The sequence below is a fragment of the Vipera berus genome (genome assembly GCF_964194415.1).
Source record: "Vipera berus genome assembly, chromosome: 2".
NCBI lineage: Eukaryota > Metazoa > Chordata > Lepidosauria > Squamata > Viperidae > Vipera > Vipera berus.
Genome location: NC_138203.1, coordinates 150,515,987 through 150,537,810, shown reverse-complemented (window position 1 = coordinate 150,537,810; position 21,824 = coordinate 150,515,987). Strand labels below are relative to the sequence as shown.

At 38.7% G+C, this 21,824-nt stretch overlaps 1 protein-coding gene across 1 annotated transcript in view; it reads right to left on the bottom strand.

The window, feature by feature from the left end:
- CERS5 (ceramide synthase 5) overlaps positions 1-21,824 on the bottom strand; it is a 54,904-nt gene that overhangs the window by 9,883 nt on the left and 23,197 nt on the right. The window contains exons 3-9 of the mRNA XM_081321424.1: positions 19,599-19,729; positions 18,780-18,837; positions 17,432-17,482; positions 9,407-9,499; positions 7,703-7,831; positions 6,398-6,504; positions 3,013-3,169 (exon numbers count right to left, since the gene is read on the bottom strand). Of these exons, the coding sequence (XP_081177550.1) occupies positions 3,013-3,169; positions 6,398-6,504; positions 7,703-7,831; positions 9,407-9,499; positions 17,432-17,482; positions 18,780-18,837; positions 19,599-19,729 (726 nt within the window). The remainder of the gene's footprint in view (positions 1-3,012; positions 3,170-6,397; positions 6,505-7,702; positions 7,832-9,406; positions 9,500-17,431; positions 17,483-18,779; positions 18,838-19,598; positions 19,730-21,824) is intronic.

Genomic DNA, 21,824 nt, shown 5'->3' with positions numbered 1-21,824 from the left:
TGCAATGTATGGAATGACTACGTTGCTTTGTTTATTGTTTTCTTTTTTGTCTGCTGGGTCTTTTGGGGGATTTGATGAGGCTCACTTGGGATAGCCACAAGTTCTGAGGGCTTCCTTGATGTGTTTTACTTCATTTTCTTTGCTGGTAGACAGGCCTTCAGCTCGGTGATGAAAGGTTCTTATAATGCCCATTTTGTGCTCCAGTGGATGGTGAGAATCAAAATGTAAAAATGGATCTGTGTGGGGGGTTTTTCTGTAAACTTTGATATTAAGGCGTCTGCCTTCCTTAATGTATACTGCACAGTCCAGCAAGGCTAGACTATTTTCCTTAACATCTTCATGTGTGAATTTGATGTATCTGTCCACCGAGTTGATATGTTTGGTGAATGCTTCCAATTCCTGTGTTTTGATCTTGACGCAAGTATCGTCCGCATACCTATACAGTGAGTGGGTGGAATTCCTATGGGTGGAATAACCCACATCCAGTCAAGAGCTGAAGAAGCTTCTTGGATGAGAAGCAAAACGTCTTCAAAGAAAAACAAGAGAGTCAAGTTGCCTCATGAAAAAGCATCTTTGGGATTTGACCTAGATGACTGAGAATCTCTGTAGACATGGGATTTAGATCTTCTCATGACACAAATTCCTGAGAATCTTGAAATGTAGTTTTTATATAAGTGGTTCTTACATAATGCTTCAATAACTGCACTGTGATTATTACTGAGATAATATTTGTATTTTCATGAAAGGTTTTGAAAAATCTTTTCCTTATAGACTAGCAGTTATGGTCCTAACCCTGTCTCATCAGCAAGTAGATGAAGTTTTCAGATTAACACTAAATCTCTTCATTTTTAAAAAATTAAAAGCCTAAAAGAGAATAATCTGGAAGAATTCCTTTCATATAAAAGCACAAACTTCACAAAAGCTAAACATGCATTGTGATTTTTCAATGAGAGTCCCTCCCCTCCCCTCCCGATAGTATAAAATCTGAATTCAGGACATTTTTTGTCATGCAATCTCCATTTTTTAAAATTAGAACATGGCAACCATTTGGCATAATAGCAATAGCACTTAAGACTTATATACTATTTCATAGTGCTTCACAGCCCTCTCTAAGTGGTTTACAGAATCAGCGTATTGCCCCCAACAATCTGGGTCCTCATTTTACTGACCTCAGAAGGATGGAAGGCTGAGTCAACTTTGAGCCGCTCAGAATCGAACTCCTAGAGTGAGCAGTGAGTTAGCCTGCACTACTGCATTCTAACCACTGTGCCACCACGGCTCTACATGATGTCCCATGTATGATTTGTGATTTCACAATATTTGACACCTTGGAAACTTGTTTTTCACAATTATTTTTTTAAAAACCTGGGTTTGAAAGTATGTAGGAACCCAAAGGGGAAGGGGCAATTGATGAGCATTTTTTCCCAAGCCAAAGACACCGCTTCAGTTACTTGCATGACTTAGCATAGATTTGTAACTCTCTTCCTATCAACACAACTTGCTCTAACTAGATAACTGATGCCCACATATAACATCAGATGCTCCAATTACATAAGCTTGCCTTACATCAGGAGTCTCCAACCTATGGGCCGTGGCCCACTACTTAGCCGTGGCCTTTTGGTCACCAGGCTGCTTGAAGGGATGGCCAGTGCACATGCGTGTGGGCATGCACTCACCTCCCACATTCACGTTTATTTATTTATTTATTTATTTATTTATTTATATTTATATACCGCCCTATTCCCTGAGGACTCAGGGCGGTTTACAGGGAATTAAAAATCCAAAATACAAAAATTAAGAACCAAATTAAAAAATATTAAATTGACCCTGTAGTCGTTAGCGCTGGTGTAAGTGTCCCATGGCACTAGCACTGCCCCGAGCATCCCACTGGCACTAGCGCCACCCCTAGCATCCTGCTGGTGCTAGTACCACCCCATTTATGGCACACGCTTGGCCCCGTTTGTGCTCACACATGCGGCCCATTTGCGCTTGCACATGCGGCCCATTTGTGCGCTCGCACACGTATAATGGTGCCTGCCTCCTTTTCCGGGCCACCAAACCAAAAAAGTTAGGGACCTGTGCCTTACATTAATTCAACTTTACACAGACTTCTGAGCAAACAAGCAGAAGTAGCATCTTTCCCTTTCCAAGGCATGACCACTAAGATTACATTTCCAAAAATGTAACAGAGACAATGTAGCAAGGAGATCAGGGATAGCTGAAGGATTCTTGTCCCCTTCACATGAAACTGTCAGTAGTAATGGGCTTGGCCCAGAATAGGAATGAAAATATCACGTTATCATTCTATCTCCAAACATTACACAATGTTTGGAGGACAGTTGATTCAATTCCAGATTTAAAAAACTGAATTACTCAATACTTCCAGAGTGGAATGGTTTCATAAGCAAGTGTCTAGAAATTTGTTATTTATATTTCACAATACATTAATCCATGTATTTCTACCTTTCCTGCCCCCATTTTCTTTCCTGGTACAATAAAGAACTGTGAAAAATCAGGTATTTTTTAATAAACTCAACTTGAGTCCTACATACATGACTAAAACGCATGAAAAACTGATATGATTTGCACGAAGTAGTCTAGATGAGAAAAGTCTAGCTGATCTTGGCAATCTCAAAAAACATACAAGCCTTAAGCAGAGATGAACCTTGTTTACACTTAGATGAAAGACTATTAGGAAATCTCAGTGCTAAAGGTTAATGTGGAAAGTTGACAAAAATATGGAAGAAAGCTGTGGCACACCATTTCCATTGTGTTGTGAAGAAAACAATATTAATGAACCTAGGTATTTATTAGAGCCAAGTTTGCCTGACATAATCTTTGCTGAGTATTACAATACAGAATATAACTATTATATGCATTACAGTATGATTTAAGATGGAAACCTTCAGTAAGGTGGCAACTCTCTTTTTTCAGAGTGACTGACTCTTTCGACCTTGTGAAGAAAATGAAAGCCACACTCATTTTTCTGGTAATGAAATTAGTCATGCATACCTTTCCTCGTGCCACAGCTTTGTAGGCAATGCGAATGATGAAGTAAGACCAGATGATATGTAATACTTGTATAATTAAGAGAAGACCATTGAACAACCACCAGGATGGGTAGGGGCCAATTATTTCCCAGCTTTCAAACATAGTAGTATTCAGTATCCTAGAAATCAAACAAGAAGAGGTTTGCATTCATTGTCTTATTCTGAACTTTGAAACTTTTCTCCCATTACAATTTTTTCCCCAGAGTGAAAATGCCTCAAATCTGTAAAGTGCTGATATAACAGCAGGTAACTGTGAAGAGATACCAGTTTTCTCTCCGCTTGGGTTTTACCCCACAACGATTTGGGTAATCTGGTGAATTGCTTACCAATTTCTTTATTGAGAACAGTGAAAATGGTCCGTTTTATTTTATTAAATGATTTTCAGGATTCGGAAGACATAAGTCTCCCAGAATTAGAAAAGTTGTTTAAGATGGGTGACTATACAAATCTTTTAAAATAAATACAATGTGTAATCAACCTATAGTAGGCTTTCCATTAACTAACTTTGAAGCTAACTTCAAAAAGAGCCACGTGGAAAGTTGAAAAGAAAGCTAATGAAGTCAGCTCACTTTTGTATATGGAGCTCATGAGACCTCTCCTGCCAGTCTTCATTAGCTATGTTTGCCTTGTGGTTTTCAGAGGAGACCTCTTTGCCAGGAGAGGGGAAAAATTAGCCTAAGAAGTGCCGTAGGGTATTGCAAAACACATAGCAAAGGAACAGCGGAGCTACTTCCCAGTGTAATCTGAGAGAAGCGGACTCCATTAGGAAACCAGGGCAATTAAAATAAGGATAGTGGAAAACAACATTAAAAATTCACTGCTTTCCTACCACCTAATAACGGTTTGCTAAGCGATATAGCAGAGTGGGCTAATATGGCCTAATCATTAAGACTGGCAACCATAGTAAAAAAAAAAGCCCTATCTGCAAATACCAGAGTGCCAAGAAAATTAACAAGGCAGCAGTATCTCAGTGCATTCCCTCCTAAACTCAGGTAGAAGCTTATCCTTGGAACTAAATATTAAAGACGTATTTCTCTCCAAGCTAAAATGTAACTCTCTTGGGCACGAAGCAGCTCTCCAAGGATTCAATGCATCTTTCTTGCCTGAGGAGCTCTCGTCTATCCTAACCTAAAAGGAGGCAGGAATGTTAGGTATGTTCACCACCTTGATGATAAAAATCTAACAACAGCAACACCAACAACAATTGAATCAATTTGAATCCATCCGCATGTAAATTTAATTACTCCTAATATCAGCATTATGTTGAGTAGCAAATATTATACAGTGGAGCATGGGTTGCCGTGGGAGAGTTCCTGAGAGGCCTAGTGAAGGCCCAGGTCCGGAGCACAGTACTTCCCCAGTTCCCACATACACGCAGGGCATGCATTGTCATCCCAGACTGGGCACCGTTTCAGAGTGGCCACAATTCATTCCCCATATGGCGCCTGTTTCCGGGACAGTGCCATGCAACCTTGTACTGTATCCAGAGGCAGATCAACAGCTTCCCAAAGATCTATGGAAAAGGCAAGTAGACTGAGTCATGACGGAGGTGGGCAGGGAAGAGAGCATGGGACTCAGCAGGGTAGGAAACAAGCCCAAGCCCTGGGGCTACCCGGTGGTGTAGGATTGGGGGGGGCAGAATGATGGAGAGTTGCTATAGCAATCCTGTGGTTGGTTGTAAGTGGGCCGATTGTCAGGAACCAGAATTTTCTTCCTATGATCATGGAGGCACTGCAGCAGCCGTAACTTCAAGCAGGTGTTGTAGGTCTTTTCATTCAGTGCCTTCATAGTTTTGAATGGTCACTGAATGAACTGTCGTAAGTTGAGAACTGCCTGTAAAACTATTACTAAGGACAAGGAGAAAAGTACACATTCATCTTCTATAATCTGATAACTTTGGCTAACATTCTGGGTAACATTAATCCATAATAGAAAATCCATCAGATCAATAACTGAAATTTGTCTTGTGGGGTCATCTAAGGACCCATGGTTTCTATATTCAATGATGAGTTCATAATCATTAAGGATTTAATTATCTGCTAAATTTGCAGAAGGCAGTAATTCTCTTTTTACCAGAAAATGTATTGGAGCTACTTAACCATGTGGCACACGCCAAGTTCCAAAACTTACTGGCCCATGTTCCTGACTCTCTTTGCTCAGAATGGTATCCCAGCAACATAAGCATCATTGAACTTGAGGATAACCATGAAACTACAAACTAATGAGACTGGACAAGTGTTAGAAGAGGCAAAGTTTCATCAGGCCTTCTGGAATGACTCGGCAGCCTGAGATAACTCACAGCAAGCCTCATAAGGAAAAATGTGTCTTTTTACCTTTGACCCACAAATTATAGGGATTCCTGTAGGAATTAATCAAGGCCAAATGGAATCCTTGAAATAATACAGTAAAAACCAGGAATAAATCAACAAACCATATTCAATTAATTCAGGAATTAGTAACCTTCCCAGATCTTACATGCCCCTGGGTAATAGTATAAAGCTATTACAATTGTATTTAAATGATGAAACGATATTAGTAATGTTTATGATACGTGTAATAAGGAATTGGACTATTCAGTTCCAAATCAATGGATGTCAGTTTTTAAAAAATGTAAAATAAGACTTCTTATGACTAAGATTTGATGCCAATTTCTCAGAAAAATTTGTGTTTATTGGACTTCTCAAACTTTTTTTAAAAAGTGAGTTTCTGTTTTGGCACTGTAAGATGTTTGATGACTCTTGACCCACATGATTTGGTCATATTCTTCCATGATTCTCTTCTGGTCCTAAATCAATGTATGTTTGCCTGTATATATGTACAATAAACACTGGGGGTGGTGGTGGAAATAGTTATACATGTGATGCTGAATACTATGGAATTCAACATTTTATGAAGAACTTTGAATTTATCAAGCCTAGGACTTAATAAAGAGAATTATCTTATGTACTGGTAGATGGAATGAATTTTACACTGATGTTGAAGACTGAAGTCAAGAGATGTATTCTTGATTAATGTTTGAAATGCTTTTATATTCGAAAACTGAGTAGACAACTTTTTATACTTTTAGTAATATTGGACTAATTTTTATGAATATTTTATGGATTTTGATATATTTCCCTTAAAATTTAGTTTATTTTCAGGATCATTAAGTATAATTTTAATTCAACCATTATTGACATATTATTTTTCTGTCTGTTATATTTCACAAATAAAAATTATACAATTAAATTACCTGCATGTTATTTCTACCTCTGAGAATACTGCACTATTAAGTCTCTACCAAACGACTTCCTTGATCTTTCCAATGTATATAATTTACAGTTAGGTGTCCACTTCATCATACTTACCAAATAGGAAAAATCCCCAAGCGGGTAATAATAAACACTACACTAAATGCTATAAAAGTGGCATCACAGAGTCGCTGACTCTTCGCATAGTTGAACAACTTTGCAAGCTAGGAAAAACAGAAAGCATTAAAACAACTCTAGCTGCCCATCTAACAAAATTATTATTTACATCAAAGATTCTACTGATTGGGTTTCTTTTTTTCTTTTTTTAAAGAAAAAGTAACTGTGAATCTGATCTTGGCACAATGAAAAATGAAGAAAGAAAGAAAAACAAAATAGCCCAATATCCTTTATATTCGAAATACAAGCTCAGAAAGAACTAATAGAAAATGAATATGGTAAAGATCAAGAACACTCAAATAATAGCCTCTCAAATTAAGATGCTTCAGGCCTGGTGTTATCCAGTAACACCAGTCAGTATCAGTTACAACTACAGGCAATCCTTGTTTAGCAATCGCAACTGCGACTGGCAACTTAGTCATTAAGTGAAAGCATGACTGTGCTTCTCGTTTTAATTCAGCTTTCTTTTGCTTTACAGACCTGCCAATGCGAGGACTGGTTGTCAAGTTGCCTTTTCATCACTGCAAACAGCTGCTAAATGAAGCAGTGGCTCAATGAGGACTATTTGTAGTGACAGTATATATTTCCAAACAAATGCTCCTTATATATTGAAGTGTTTGCTGTTAATAGTGATGGACATGGTCATCCAAGAATGTTTAGATGATTATTTATTTGTATCCCATCTTTATTATTTTTACAAACAACTCAAAGCGGTAAACTTATCCAAGACATCTTCCTACTCCTGTTTTCCCCATAACAACCCTGTGAGAAGGGTTGGACTGAGAGTGTGAGTGAGTGACTGGCCCAAGGTCACCCAGCTGGCCTTCATGTCTAAGGCAGCACTTGAATTCATGATCTCCAGTTTTCTAGCCTGGTGCCTTAATCACTAGGTCAGGGGTGTCAAACTGCCGGCCCACAGGCCGGACGGGTCATCCAGAACCCACGCCCACCCCATTGCCGGCAATGGCAAAACAGTCCCGATACATCTCATGACGTCATGTGACGTCGCGAGTTTGACATGTCTGCACTAGGTCATTCACAAATGATTTCCAAATGGTTTTAAGAAACAGCCGTTGCCTTAAATGGACTACTTACAAATCACCATGCTGTGTATACACAGCATAACACATTGTTTTAATCTTTTTTGTGTGGGGGGAAAAATCCCACATAAATTAATGGTAAGGAAATCAATACTGTAGACTGAATTATACAGTAGTATTAAATAATAAAACCTAGAGTACTCACTTCTAATAATATATCTGCTGAATCATGGATACATATAACCACAGTACCTACTCGCACCATATGGTTTACATAGGAGAAGGTAAGGAGTCCAACAACAATCACATGATGGAGAAACATCATGAAGAAATCCTGAATTTAGAGGAAACAGGATTGAAATAGCTATAATGATCAAGGAATTAATGTACTTTGATAAAAAGAAGCATTCAGAATAATGTAAGTTTGGAAACTTTTTATGGCGTGCTAACTGCCTGATACCACCAAAATATACTATCAAGTTAAAAACAATTACTGAGAGCTGGTTTCCAAATCTTCAGTTACTCAATTATGCTCTTAAGAAACTATGCTGCTTCCTTCTCAGTGCGCTCTCTACCCTTCAAAGGTATGACAGAAACCCTGATTAATTTTGAAAGCCTAAGTTTTCAAAGCTCATTAGTATTTTGTGGAGAAAAGAATGATTTTTAGGTAGCACAAGATTATGTAGTTTATTTATGGCCCTAACAATTCTGTCATTTTACTCCTATAGTAATCCTATCTCTATTTGCCTCCCTTTCTTCCCTCCCTACCATTGTATTACAATTAGTTATTTATCTGCTAAATTTAGATGCTGCCTCTCTTGCCGATAAGGCAACTATGGTTGCTTACAAACAATAAAAAGATAAAATGTAGAAGCAATTAAAATTACAATTAGAATAATTGTATAATTTTAATTATAAAATCGACCTCATAGGATTTTGCTCCATCCATTTGAAATAGACACAATGAAAATATATGTTCCTTAAGATGCCTGGGGCAGTTCTACTGAAAAAATAAGTGACGGGTCTGGGGGGGGAGGGGAAGGAAGGTGTGGGACCACGTAGGGTGGCAGGCAGGGCCAAGTCCTGCAGGGACCCGCTGGGATGGATGCTTATAATACTGTGACCCCTGCAAATTGATGAATGCTGTAAGACAACTTCATCACTAATCAACATATGCTCACACAAAAGCATATGTAACGCACAAAGTCTAACTTGAAATTTAAGATTCAAGACTTATCAATACTATCCAAATTATCTATGCATCTCACTGAAAACAAAAATAGTTTCTCTGCTGCAAGGCGTCAGAAAATAATCCTAATCCCAGAATATAATTATTTTATGTTTTTCAAGACAGTTAGTTGGAATAGGGCAGCATTTCATTTTACGGGAGAAAATGTCCGGGCAAAGAGGACTACTGTTCTTCATTTAAAAACCCTCCAATCTTACTTGTGGAATTTGCTTGAATGTTAGATAGCCTTCCATTCATTAACTTTGTTCTGAAATAAGCACCCAACAATAGAAATTCCTTCTGAAGAAGGCTACTCACAACCCCTTGCAATTTTAGCAATGCTAAAGAATGAGAAAAGCCAATCCTACAGCATTCATCTTAAAGATTCAAACTTTCTATTTTTTTAAAAAACTTAAAACATCTAGCATTTTCTGAAAAACAATTAATTTAATGCTTCAGCTAAACATTCCAGATATAACTTTTAGAATGACAAAAGATTACTGCTTTAGCCAATTAAGATATTTTAACCTTCTGAATTGTGGTGTAATCTGCTATAGTATTTAATCAAGGACAAAATGTGGTATTTCTATTATTATGGGCAGATCTTTTTAAACCCGGCTAACTAAGAAGGATTCCTATAGGTTTAGAAAAAAAAATCTTAGAAAAAAACTTGTTTCTTACCTTTCGCTTAATATCGGTAAACTGTGAACACAAAAGAGATGAGTAATAGGCCATTTCGATGATATAATAGTAGTAAATGTCAGATGTCATGGGCTGGAAAACAAAAAGTAATCTTGTTTACATGGCTTGTCCAACATAACTTGGTCCAGTAGTGAAGGTGTCAAGCTGAGAAACCAAGAAACTGAGTTCTAATCCCATTTTAGGTGTGAACAACCATCTAGGTGACTTTGGCTCAGTTACTGTCTCAGGTTTGTTGTTGCGGGAAGAAAAATAGGAGAAAGGAATATTAAGTATGTTCCCCACCTTGGGTTATTTATAAAAAATAATAAAAGCAGGATAAAGCTAAATAAAATAAAATCTCCATTAAGGGAAAATTTTATAAATCTAAGCTTTGTTTATTATATTTTCAAATTTGAAAGCTATTTAATCTGTCTTATTCTTATCTGTCCCCTTCATGGATTACTGCCTTGTCGTGGCAAAGGGGCTTGCGTAATTCAATGAAGCTATGAGCTATGCCGTGCAGGGCCACCCAAGACGGACAGATCATAGCAGAGAGTTCTGACAAAACGTGATCCACTGGAGAAGGAAATGGCAACCCACTCCAGTATCTTTGCCATGAAAACCCTATGGACAGTACCAAAAGGCAAAACGATATGACGCTGGAAGATGAGCCCCTCAGGTCGGAAGGCGTCCAATATGCTACTGGGGAAGAACAGAGGGCTAGTACTAGTAGCGCCAGAAAGAATGAAGCGACTGGGCCAAAGCCGAAAGGACGCTCAGCTGTGGATATGTCTGGTGGTGAAAGGAAAGTCCGATGCTGTAAAGATTTTTTCTCCATAGGAACCTGGAATGTAAGATCCATGAATCAAGGAAAGCTGGACGTGGTCAAACAAGAGATGACAAGACTAAACATTGACATCTTAGGTATCAGCGAACTAAAATGGACAGGAATGGGTGAATTTAAGTCAGATGACCATCAGGTATACTACTGCGGGCAAGAATCCCTCAGAAGAAATGGAGTAGCCTTCATAGTCAATAAAAAATAGGAAAAGCAATACTGGGATACAATCCTCAAAATGACAGAATGATCTCAGTTCGAATCCAAGGCAAACCATTCAATATCACAGTAGTCCAAGTCTATGCCCCAACCACCGGTGCTGAAGAGGATGAAATTGACCGGTTCTATGAAGCCCTACAGCACCTTATAGAACTAACACCCAGAAATGATGTCCTTATCATCATGGGGGATTGGAATGCTAAAGTAGGAAGCCAAAAGATAACTGGAATAACAGGCAAGTTTGGCCTTGGAGTACAAAATGAAGCAGGGCACAGGCTGATAGAATTTTGTCAAGAGAATACGATGGTCATAGCAAACACTCTTTTCCAACAACCCAAGAGACGGCTTTACACATGGACATCACCAGACGGTCAACACAGAAATCAGATCGACTATATGCTCTGCAGCCAAAGATGGAGAAGCTCTATACAGTCAGTAAAAACAAGACCAGGAGCTGACTGTGGCTCAGACCATGAGCTTCTTGTTGCAAAGTTTAGGCTTAAATTAAAGAAAGTAGGGAAAAGCGCTAGGCCAGTCAGGTATGAATTAAATCATATCCCTGTTGAATATACAGTAGAGGTGACAAATAGATTTAAGGAATTAGATCTGATAGACAGAGTGCCTGAAGAACTATGGACAGAGGTTCGCAACATTGTACAACAGGTAGCAACCAAAACCATCCCAAAGAAAAAGAAATGCAAGAAAGCAAAATGGCTGTCTGAGGAAGCTTTGCAAATAGCTGAGGAAAGGAGAGAAGCGAAAGGCAAGGGAGAAAAAGAAAGATATGCCCAATTAAATGCAGAATTCCAAAGAATAGCTAGAAGAGATAAGAATGCCTTCTTAAATGAACAATGCAAAGAAATAGAAGAAAACAATAGAATAGGGAGGACCAGAGATCTTTTCAAGAAAATTGGAGAGATGAAAGGAACGTTTCATGCAAAAATGGGCATGATAAAGGACCAAAACGGCAGGGACCTAACAGAGGCAGAAGAGATTAAGAAGAGGTGGCAAAATTACACAGAAGAACTATACAAGAATGAGCTTAATGTCCCTGATAATCACAATGAGGTGGTCACTGACCTCGAGCCAGACATCCTAGAATGTGAAGTGAAGTGGGCCTTAGAAAAGCTGAGGAACAACAAAGCTAGTGGAGGTGACAGTATTCCAGCTGAGCTATTCAAAATCTTAAAAGACAATGCAGTAAAAGTGCTACACTCAATTTGCCAGCAAATTTGGAAAACTCAACAGTGACCACAGGATTGGAAAAGATCAGTTTACATTCCAATTCCAAAGAAAGGCAGTGCCAAAGAATGTTCAAACTATCGCACCATTGCACTCATTTCTCATGCTAGTAAAGTTATGCTTAAAATTCTACAAGCTAGACTCCAGCAGTATGTGGATCGAGAACTACCAGAAGTACAGGCAGGATTTCGAAGAGGCAGAGGAACTAGAGATCAAATCGCTAACATACGCTGGATCATGGAGAAAGCTAGAGAGTTCCAGAAAAACATCTACTTCTGCTTCATTGACTATGCTAAAGCCTTTGATTGTGTGGATCATAACAAACTCTGGCAAGTCCTTAAAGAGATGGGCATACCAGACCATCTTATTTGTCTCTTGAGAAATCTATATGCGGGCCAAGAAGCAACAGTGAGAACTGGACACGGAACCACTGATTGGTTCCAAATTGGGAAAGGAGTCCGGCAAGGCTGTATACTGTCGCCTTGCCTATTTAACTTATATGCAGAGCACATCATGAGAAAGGCAGGGCTAGATGAATCAAAAGTTGGAATTAAGATTGCCGGAAGAAATATCAACAACCTAAGATATGCAGATTTAATTTTAATTTAATTTAATTTAATAACATTTATATACCGCCCTTCTCCCTGAGGACTCAGGGCGGTTCACAGGGCAGAATAAAATAGCGAATACAAACATTAAAATAAGATGATACCACTCTAATGGCAGAAAGTGAAGAAGAACTAAAGAGCCTCTTGTTGCGGGTGAAGAAGGAGAGTGCAAAACTTGGGTTGAAACTAAACATTAAGAAAACCAAGATCATGGCATCTGGCCCTCTCAATTCCTGGCAAATAGATGGGGAAGAAATGGAGGTAGTGACAGATTTTATTTTCCTGGGCTCCAAGATCACTGCAGATGGGGACTGTAGCCAAGAAATTAAAAGACGCATGCTCCTTGGGAGGAAAGCCATGGCAAATCTAGACAGCACACTAAAAAGCAGAGACATCACCCTGTCAACAAAAGTGCGTATAGTCAAGGCTATGGTCTTCCCAGTTGCAATGTATGGCAGTGAAAGCTGGACCATAAGAAAGGCTGAGCGCCAAAGAATTGAAGCCTTTGAACTATGGTGCTGGAGAAGACTCCTGCGAGTTCCTTGGACTGCAAGGCGATCAAACCGGTCAGTCCTAGAGGAGATCAACCCTGACTGTTCTTTAGAAGGCCAGATCCTGAAGCTAAAACTCAAAATACTTTGGCCACCTAATGAGAAGGAAGGACTCACTGGAGAAGAGCCTAATGCTGGGAAAGATTGAGGGCAATAGAAGAAGGGGACGACAGAGAATGAGGTGGCTGGATGGAGTCATTGAAGCAGTAGGCGTGAGCTTAGATGGACTCCAGAAGATGGTAGAGGACAGGAAGGCCTGGAGGAATGTTGTCCATAGGGTCGCAATGGGTCGGACACGACTTCGCAACTAACAACAACAACAACAACAATTCTTATCTGTGCAAAAATTGCTATCAGTCTTTAAATAGTGAGACATCTGATCACAACCATAATATTCTTTTGAAATAATGTTAAGATGTAAGAAAATATATCTATATCTAGATTGATCACAGAAACCAAAAGCAGGAAAGCAAAGCAGCATCTTCTTTCCTACTAGCAGCTCTTAGTGAGAAGGTGAAAAGTGATGTTTCCATGCCTTTCCCACTGAACTTCAAAATACAGGATGGTGCATGGCAATAGAGACAATGCTCTACTTACAAATGGATTACGTTTCTAGAGGTTGTTAATAAGTCCATTTGTTCACAAGTCCAACAGGCATAAAAAACATGCAGAGTTATCCTTGGTTTCCTCTTGTCCTGCGCACCTAGGGGATGACCAAGTGGATGTTCTCCTGGTGGGGTGGGGGGCATTTCCCCACTGAAAGCCTCTCAGGGTGGGTATTCAGGGAAGATGTAAGCATGGCTCAACTTTTTTTTATTTCACCACCTGATCAATTGTGGACTCGGCAGGCCAACCCTCCCAGATTGGTATTCAGGCAGAGTAGACTCCTCCTCACACCTTGGTGACTCCCTCCCCTCGTCCACTTCTACCCACCCCATGAGCTGACATATTCCATTGGCTCCATGCCCTCAGACATGGGATGCAGCGGTCCTTCTCAACAGATGGTTTTTACAATAGTGCTGCCAAGCATACATATGCAGTACATCATAAACTAACCCTTTTCTGCCTTCTCCTGACTTCTGGAACCTTCTAGGTTAGAGTTGAGGACAGGTTTGTTCATATCAGCAAAAGCTCAAACTCAAAAGTTCACAAGTCAAGTAATATCTGTACAGAAAGTATTCCCCCCCTTCAGAATTAACTCAAATGAGGTGGAGGGAGGCCCTATGCAGCCCTTATTTATCCTTATCCCTGAAAGATGTGTTTCAGTGCTGAACAGGGGGCAAAAGGATGAACTCAACCATCTCTGAGGCAATATGGGAGGTGAGAATAGGAGATGGAAGAACAATAGAAGAATGGTTGGTGGGAAGAATGCACTTGCATATGTTCCTTAGCTTTTTAAACATGACAAACCTGGCTAATAATTAACTGAAGACCATGAAAAGAGGCATATTAATGACCTGTGTTTGCTTCAAATGGGTGAGTATTCCCTTTCAAAAGGTATTTTAAAAAGAAAAGATCAAAGAAGCATTGAACATCAATGTCTTAATATTGTCTTGAAATTCTTCTGCACAAACTATTTTTAAATGGGTTGACTGGTATGAACTGAAAACAGTCTTCCACCCATTCTTACTGTAATGGAAGGTCAAAGCACGCCTAAACTACATTAGGAAAAAAAGGTATTCTAGAGTTTTTCCCCCTGATTTATCTCTGGTACATAAAATAATATAACACCAAATCCACTGATCTGGCAGTGGACATTTATCCCATCAAAATCAATATTCTGGAAGAATCCAGATGGCTGTCTGCTTCTATTCAGACTCATCCAAGGGAGGGGCAGCTCAACATTTTCCTGAACAATTGATTCTACAGATATTCATCATTTAACAATGGTAAGTGGGATTAAAATTTCCATTGCTAAGTAACTGTCACATGAACGCACCACTTAGAAATGGCAGTTCCAGTTGTTGTTAAGCGAATCATACAACATGACATGGTCTCCATTGCAACTTTGCTTGTTATAAGATGGCAGTGAAGGTCACAAAAGGCAACTGTATGTCTGTGGGATGCTATAATGGCCACAACTATGATAAGTATGACTTGTTTAGTACCATTATAACTTTGAGCAACTGCTGAAATAGAGGTCGTTAAATGAGGACTATCTGTACTGTTGAGCTACTCTGTCAGAAATTTTTCATAATGTGTAATGGAGGCATGTCTTCCTATAAATGTTTTTATGTTTAAAGTTGATTTTTCTACTTTTATTATTTTATTTGGAGAATATTTTATGATTTTACAGTTCTAATGTTTTGATGCTTTTATTGTTGCAACCTGCCCCAAGTCTCAAAACAGTGGGCAGCATACTAATAATGAGAAATAAAAGAATAAAATACAAATATATATCTATGATTCTGTGCTCTGGGTTGACAGATAAATAGATCCCGGCTTTATTTTCTATAACATTTTTCAGGCCCTTGAAAACTGCAGCATATCTCCTCTTGAGTACTTTCCTCAAGACTAACTAAACCTTCTAATTCCTTGAAGCACCTTAGTGGCCTTCTCTAAACCTGTTCCCATTTGTCCAAATCCTTCTTAAAATAAATCTTTAAATTCTAATGCAGGGCAAAAACGCCACTGGTTAAATGCATAATACAAAGAAAACTTCTATTTGTTTGTTTGTGTGTCACCTTATTATTCGCACTTTTCATTCACAGGCTCACAGCCCTATTTTCTCTTATTTAATGAACCATTCAGGGAGAGGAAGAAGTTCCATTACATCCAAAGTAAATCATTTGTGTTAATTTACATTATTTGCACAATGATCAAATTGACAGAATTACTTGCAGCAAAACCTCAATTTAATGGAACCTTAACAAAAAAAACCCCTTCAATTTGATGAGTGCAGTTTGGCGGGTCGAATCCCGAGTGCCGCGTAGCAGAGTGAGCGCCTGTTACTCGTCCCAGCTTCTGCCAACCTAGCAGTTCGAAAGCACGTCAAAATGCAAGTAGAAAAATAGGGACCACTACGGTGGGAAGGTAACAGCGTTCCGTGCGCCTTTGGCGTCTAGTCATGCCGGCCACATGACCACGGAGACGTCCTCAGACAAGCACTGGCTCTTTGGCTTTGAAACGGAGATGAGCACCGGCCCCTAGAGTTGGAAACGACGAGCACGCACGTGCGGGGGTACCTTTACCTTTACCTTTAGGGGCAACACCAAATCAGGTAAGTTTAAAGAGACCTCAAATTTCTAATAATGATAATACACACAAAAACTGCATTTGTTACTATTTTTTGAATTTTTAAAAATATTCTAAAACTAGAAGATGGAGCAATTCATTTCAACAGATCAGAGGTCCCCAACCTTTTGGGCATCGGGCACCAATTCCGTGGAGAGAGGTTTTTCCACGGACCGGAGGGTACGTGGTTTTGTGTGCTGCCTGCATCTCGCAGATGGGGCTTTGCTTTTTTGTGCGGACCGGTTGCTGGCATGCCACGGACTAGGGGTTGGGGACCCCTGGTCTAGATTTAAAGATTTCAGGATTGAATTACAGCTGCAGCAGTTCCAGTTATTAAGTGAATTGTACAAAGCTGTTAAAATTTGTAGTGTCAGGTGATCGTCATTTGTGATTTCCTGCCAGTTTACTCTTGACTTTGCTTATCGGAAGTCAGCAATGAAGCAAATGGCAAACCTGTGAGGGCACAAGACACTGCAAACATCATAACTGCCACCCTGTTGCCAAGCTCCCAAATTGTGATCACCTCATTGTGGAGATGCTGCAATGGTTGTGCAATGGCCATTATCTCCTCATTCAGCAGGGTTATATTGTTAGTTAGTGAATGAATGGTTGTTAGCTGAGGACTATTGTACATGGAAGGTTTTTTTCTTCTTCATTTATGCTCAGTAATGTATGCCATTTTTTCCACTATACAATCACTGGTGTATCTTTATTTTTGGCGTTCTTATAGTTCATTAATAAAATAATGAAGTAAACAGTTAAAAAAGATATATTGAGCCAGCCAAGGATTTACTGTCATGATTAATATAATAATTATATTTTAAAATCAAATATGTGCAAATTAATGTGCTCAAGCATCATGATAACTACTTCATGATATCCTACTTATTGGAGTAGCCGCAACTGCAGCTCTTACAGGGGAATCTAGGTGATTTGTTTAACCCAGGGTTAGGCAACCTTGGCTCTTTTATGACTTGTGGACTTCCAGAATTCCTGAGCCAGCATAAAAGCGTCCCCTGGTTTAACCTTTCAAATCATGAAGCTCAGTATTTCTTTCAATGCTAAAATGACATAGTGCTAGCTCAGAATTTTATTAGGAAAATAAAAGAAGAAATGTTGGAAATGATATATCCGTGGTCAGGAAAAACTCCAGAGCAGCTAAACCAAATTATCCTATAACAGCATTTATGTATTTCTTTTATTTATATGTCACCCATCTTACTACTGAGTGAGTACGGGCAGTTTACAACACCATAAAAATAAGAAAATAAAAACATTAAATTAGCATTACTACATTAGCATTGCTACAAATATTATTAAAGAAAATGGATACCTGATAAGGATAATTATACCAGCATTGTTGTATATCCCAAAACCAGGGTGACTACAATAAAGAGAAAAATAGAGTAATACAAAGCGCTTTTATCAGCAGGATTTTAATGTCTAAATGGTGGCTTCTGAAAAATATTTTGATTTCTTAGTTTAACTCAGTTTGGGAAGTTTATTTTCTTCTTATACTGCTTATTTTTATCTTTAAAAAAAAGCAAATAATATTTCTCCAGAATGTCTCTTGCAGTAAAAAAAACACACACACACCTTCTTGCATGAAAACTAGCCTTAATTTTTTTATAAAATATTTGCAGTATTTTTTAAAATTGTATTTTACAATTTCACAAGACAGACTAGTATCCATTAGTGGAATAGTTGTGCAGATTCCCCATTCAGGTGCTTATTTTTATCAAAGTTTGCCAAGCACATTTTCCATGCAAAGAAAAATAAAATCTGGCAACTAATCTTTTGAAAAATTACTAGAATTGTTTATTAAATACTAAATTATTTATTTCTTTAAAATTATCCATAAAACCCTATCAACAAACATTAGATTGTAAAGGTATGACATCTGCCATAATTGGACAATAACAACATTTTCAGCAAATTTTAATATAGTTATATGATAAATTCTATCATATAAATAGATTTATATAGATCTAAAAACTCAGCATTTTCTTTAAGCCATCAAAAGGCAATATATAAGTATAATGCTTTAATAGCTGAATTATATACAGATACATTCATATAAGACACTAGAAAATCTATATGCTAGAATGCTATCCTTCTATAAGGAATAATATATTGCAGATCTCAAACAAGTCCTTCTGGTTCTATATTAAAAAATATAAATGCATTTCTATGACAAAGCAAAACTGAAAGCTACTTTTCCAGTTCTGTTAAGACAGGGGTGTCAAACTCAATTTCATTGAGGGCCGCATCAGCATTGCGGTTGCCCTTAAGGGGCCGGGTGGGTGTGGCCTGGGTGGGCGTGGCCTACTGGGTGGGCGTGGCCAGCTCTACATCGTTCGCATCAAGGGTGCCTATGGGGGCCTGGGCAGGAGTGGGACAGATCTGAGGGTCTCTGGCAGAAGGAGGGTCTCTGGGCCAGGGCCAAGGCAGTGGGGGCCGTTCCCTCACTGTTTCCAGGATGGCTTTGCGGGCCGCATGAAACCACTTCACGGGCCGGATCTGGCCCCCGGGCCTTGTGTTTGACATGTCTGTGTTAAGACAATAAATAAAAACTGAGCATCCAAATAAAAACACTAGGGAAAAGTACCAAGCATCAACTCCTACAGTTAAATTATTATAATTTCATTCAGCATAATTTGAAGATTGTCCGACATACTCACCAACCAAAGAAAACTGAGTCCATATGTAAAAATACATAAATAAAATGTAAGCCTCCACCTAGAATTAAAAAACAAAAATATATGACATACAATTATTGATCTAATAAAAGCTAAAAACACCTTATTTAAAAAGTATATCTGTCTTCATGCTAAGAGAAAATGTTTGCCCAATCAAACTTTCAGATTCAAAATGTCTTCAATTTTTGAAAACTTTTACTATTTATCAAACAGCTTTCCCTTAGTGCACAGAAGATGGAGGTCAAATAAGAGTCCCACTCACCTATGGTACATATCTTGGGGAAGCAGTCATTGAGGAAGAGAGGCAGAAACCATAGAGGTAGCAGGCAGGAAGGCAAAATGCTCAGATACTATAGTGATACAAGCCATGCATTAAAAAAGTGAGAAAATAAATTTAAGTAGGACAGAAAAGAGACAAGAGTCTATAAAAAAGTCAAGTGAATGCTTTGGAAAATAACCTCAGACAGTAAAAAGCAACGATAAAAGACACAAATCCTGCAAAGAAATAGATAAGATGCTTTTATAACTGTAAATTCTACGAAATAACTCAGAGGAGATGGCGTTAACAAACTAAGATGCACAGTTTTGATAATGTGAAAGAGATCTAGATAAAGGATTGTGTCTTCAACAGTTGTTTCTGGGGTCTTTACCACTACAAGTATCCCTACTGGTATGAATGTTATATACTTTTTTTTGCATTATGCATTACTAATTCTAAGGTCTCAAATTCAAGGACTATTTGATATTTACTTTTAGAATAAGAATTGAAACTATTTGAATTTGAATTCTACACAAACCTACATGCTCTCACAGAACTTTGTAAGGGTGCTTGGTTTATCCTGGTTCCCCCGATGACGAAACCACCGCTGGATTTTTCGGACATCCCAGTCTAGCTGTTTTGATAAACCTTCCAATCGTCTTGCATCTGGACACTAGGAGATGATCAAACAGATATAAAAGAGCTTTCTTTTTGGTTCTTATCAATTTTCTAAAATAGGTTCTTCTCATTTCTGCTTAATTGTCCTTCTGTGTGCAACCTGCTGGATATTATCTAGAATTGTACATTTTGCTAGGAAAGGCAAACAGAGGAAATATTCAGTTTGAGAAACAAAATCCATGGGAAGAATTCCATGGATGAGAATCCTAAAAGGGAAAACAACTCAAGAAGCAATCATGCAATATTGGAATTCAACATTATGGAAGCACAAGCAATAGAATACAGCCAAACTAGAGTCTTGGACTTTAAAAGAGCTAATTTCAATAAACTTAGAGAGACCTTGGGAAGAATTCCATGGATGAGAATCCTAAAGGGGAAAACAACTCAAGAAGCTTGGGAAATTTTGAAAAGTAAGATAATAAAGGCCCAGTCTAGCACAATACCAACAAAGAAGAAAAATAACAGCTTTCAAAAGAAATCAGCATGGCTGCATAAAGAACTCTCTGATAAACTGAAAGATAAAAAGGACAAGTATAAGAAGTGGAAAGAGGGGCACATAACTAAGTCAGAATATCAGCAAATAGCCCGTGCCTGCAAAGATGAAGTGAGGAAAGCTAAGGCTCAAAATGAACTAAGGCTTGCGACCAAAGTCAAAAATAACAAAAAATGCTTCTTTCAACATATAAAAAACAAGAAAAAAGTTAAGGAAATGATTGGTCCATTAGTGGGGGAAAGTGGCAAGAAGGTGACAAGCAATAGGGAGAAAGCAGAACTATTTAATTCGTTTTTTGCATCTGTCTTTACACAAAGGGAAAATACAGTCCAACCTACCCAAACCAGTGCCATAAAAAACAGAATAGAAATGCAAGTTAAGATAGGCAAGAAAATGGTAAGTGAGCACCTGTACAGCCTAGACGAGTTCAAATCACCAGGACCAGATGGATTACACCCCAAGGTTCTCAAGGAACTGGCAGACGTGATCTCAGAACCACTCAACTATATTTTTCAAAGATCCTGGAGCACTGGGGAACTACCAGAGGACTGGAAGAGAGCTGATGTAGTTCCCATCTTCAAAAAAGGGAAAAAAATAGATCCAGGAAACTACAGACCTATCAGCCTGACCTCAATACCTGGGAAGATTCTGGAAAAGATAATCAAACAACAAATCAGCGAACACCTTGATGCAAACAAAGTCATCACTAAAAGTCAACATGGGTTTGTCAAAAACAGATCATGCCAGACAAATCTTATTACATTCTTTGACCAAGTGACAAAACTAGTGGACCAGAGGAATGCTGTAGATATAATTTACTTGGACTTCAGTAAGGCATTCGATAAAGTAGATCACAACCTACTACTTGATAAGATAGAAAAATGTGGGTTAGATAGCATTACCACCAGATGGATTCGTAGCTGGCTGACAGGCCGTACTCAGCGTGTGGTCCTCAATGGAACCGCATCTACATGGAAGGAAGTGTGTAGTGGGGTGCCCCAGGGCTCTGTTCTGGGCCCAGTGCTCTTCAATATCTTCATTAATGATTTGGATGAGGGGATAGATGGGGAACTCATCAAATTTGCAGACGACACCAAGCTGGCAGGAATAGCCAATACTCCAGAAGATAGGCTTAAGATACAGAAGGATCTGGACAGACTCGAACACTGGGCGCTATCTAACAAAATGAAATTCAATGGTGAAAAAAGTAAGGTTCTACACTTAGGCAGGAAAAATCAAATGCATAGGTATAGTATAGGTGGTATCTTGCTCAATAGTAGTAACTGTGAGAGGGATCTCGGAGTCTTAGTAGACAATCACTTCAATATGAGCCAGCAGTGTGCTGCAGCTGCCAAAAAAGCCAACACAGTGCTAGGCTGCATTAACAGAAGGATAGAATCAAGATCAAGTGAAGTACTAATACCACTTTACAATGCTTTGGTAAAGCCACACCTGGAATACTGCATCCAGTTTTGGTCACCACGATGTAAAAAAGTTGTCGAGACTCTAGAAAGAGTACAGAGAAGAGCAACAAGGATGATTAGGGGGCTGGAGGCTAAAACATATAGGGAACGGTTGCTGGAATTGGGTATGTGTA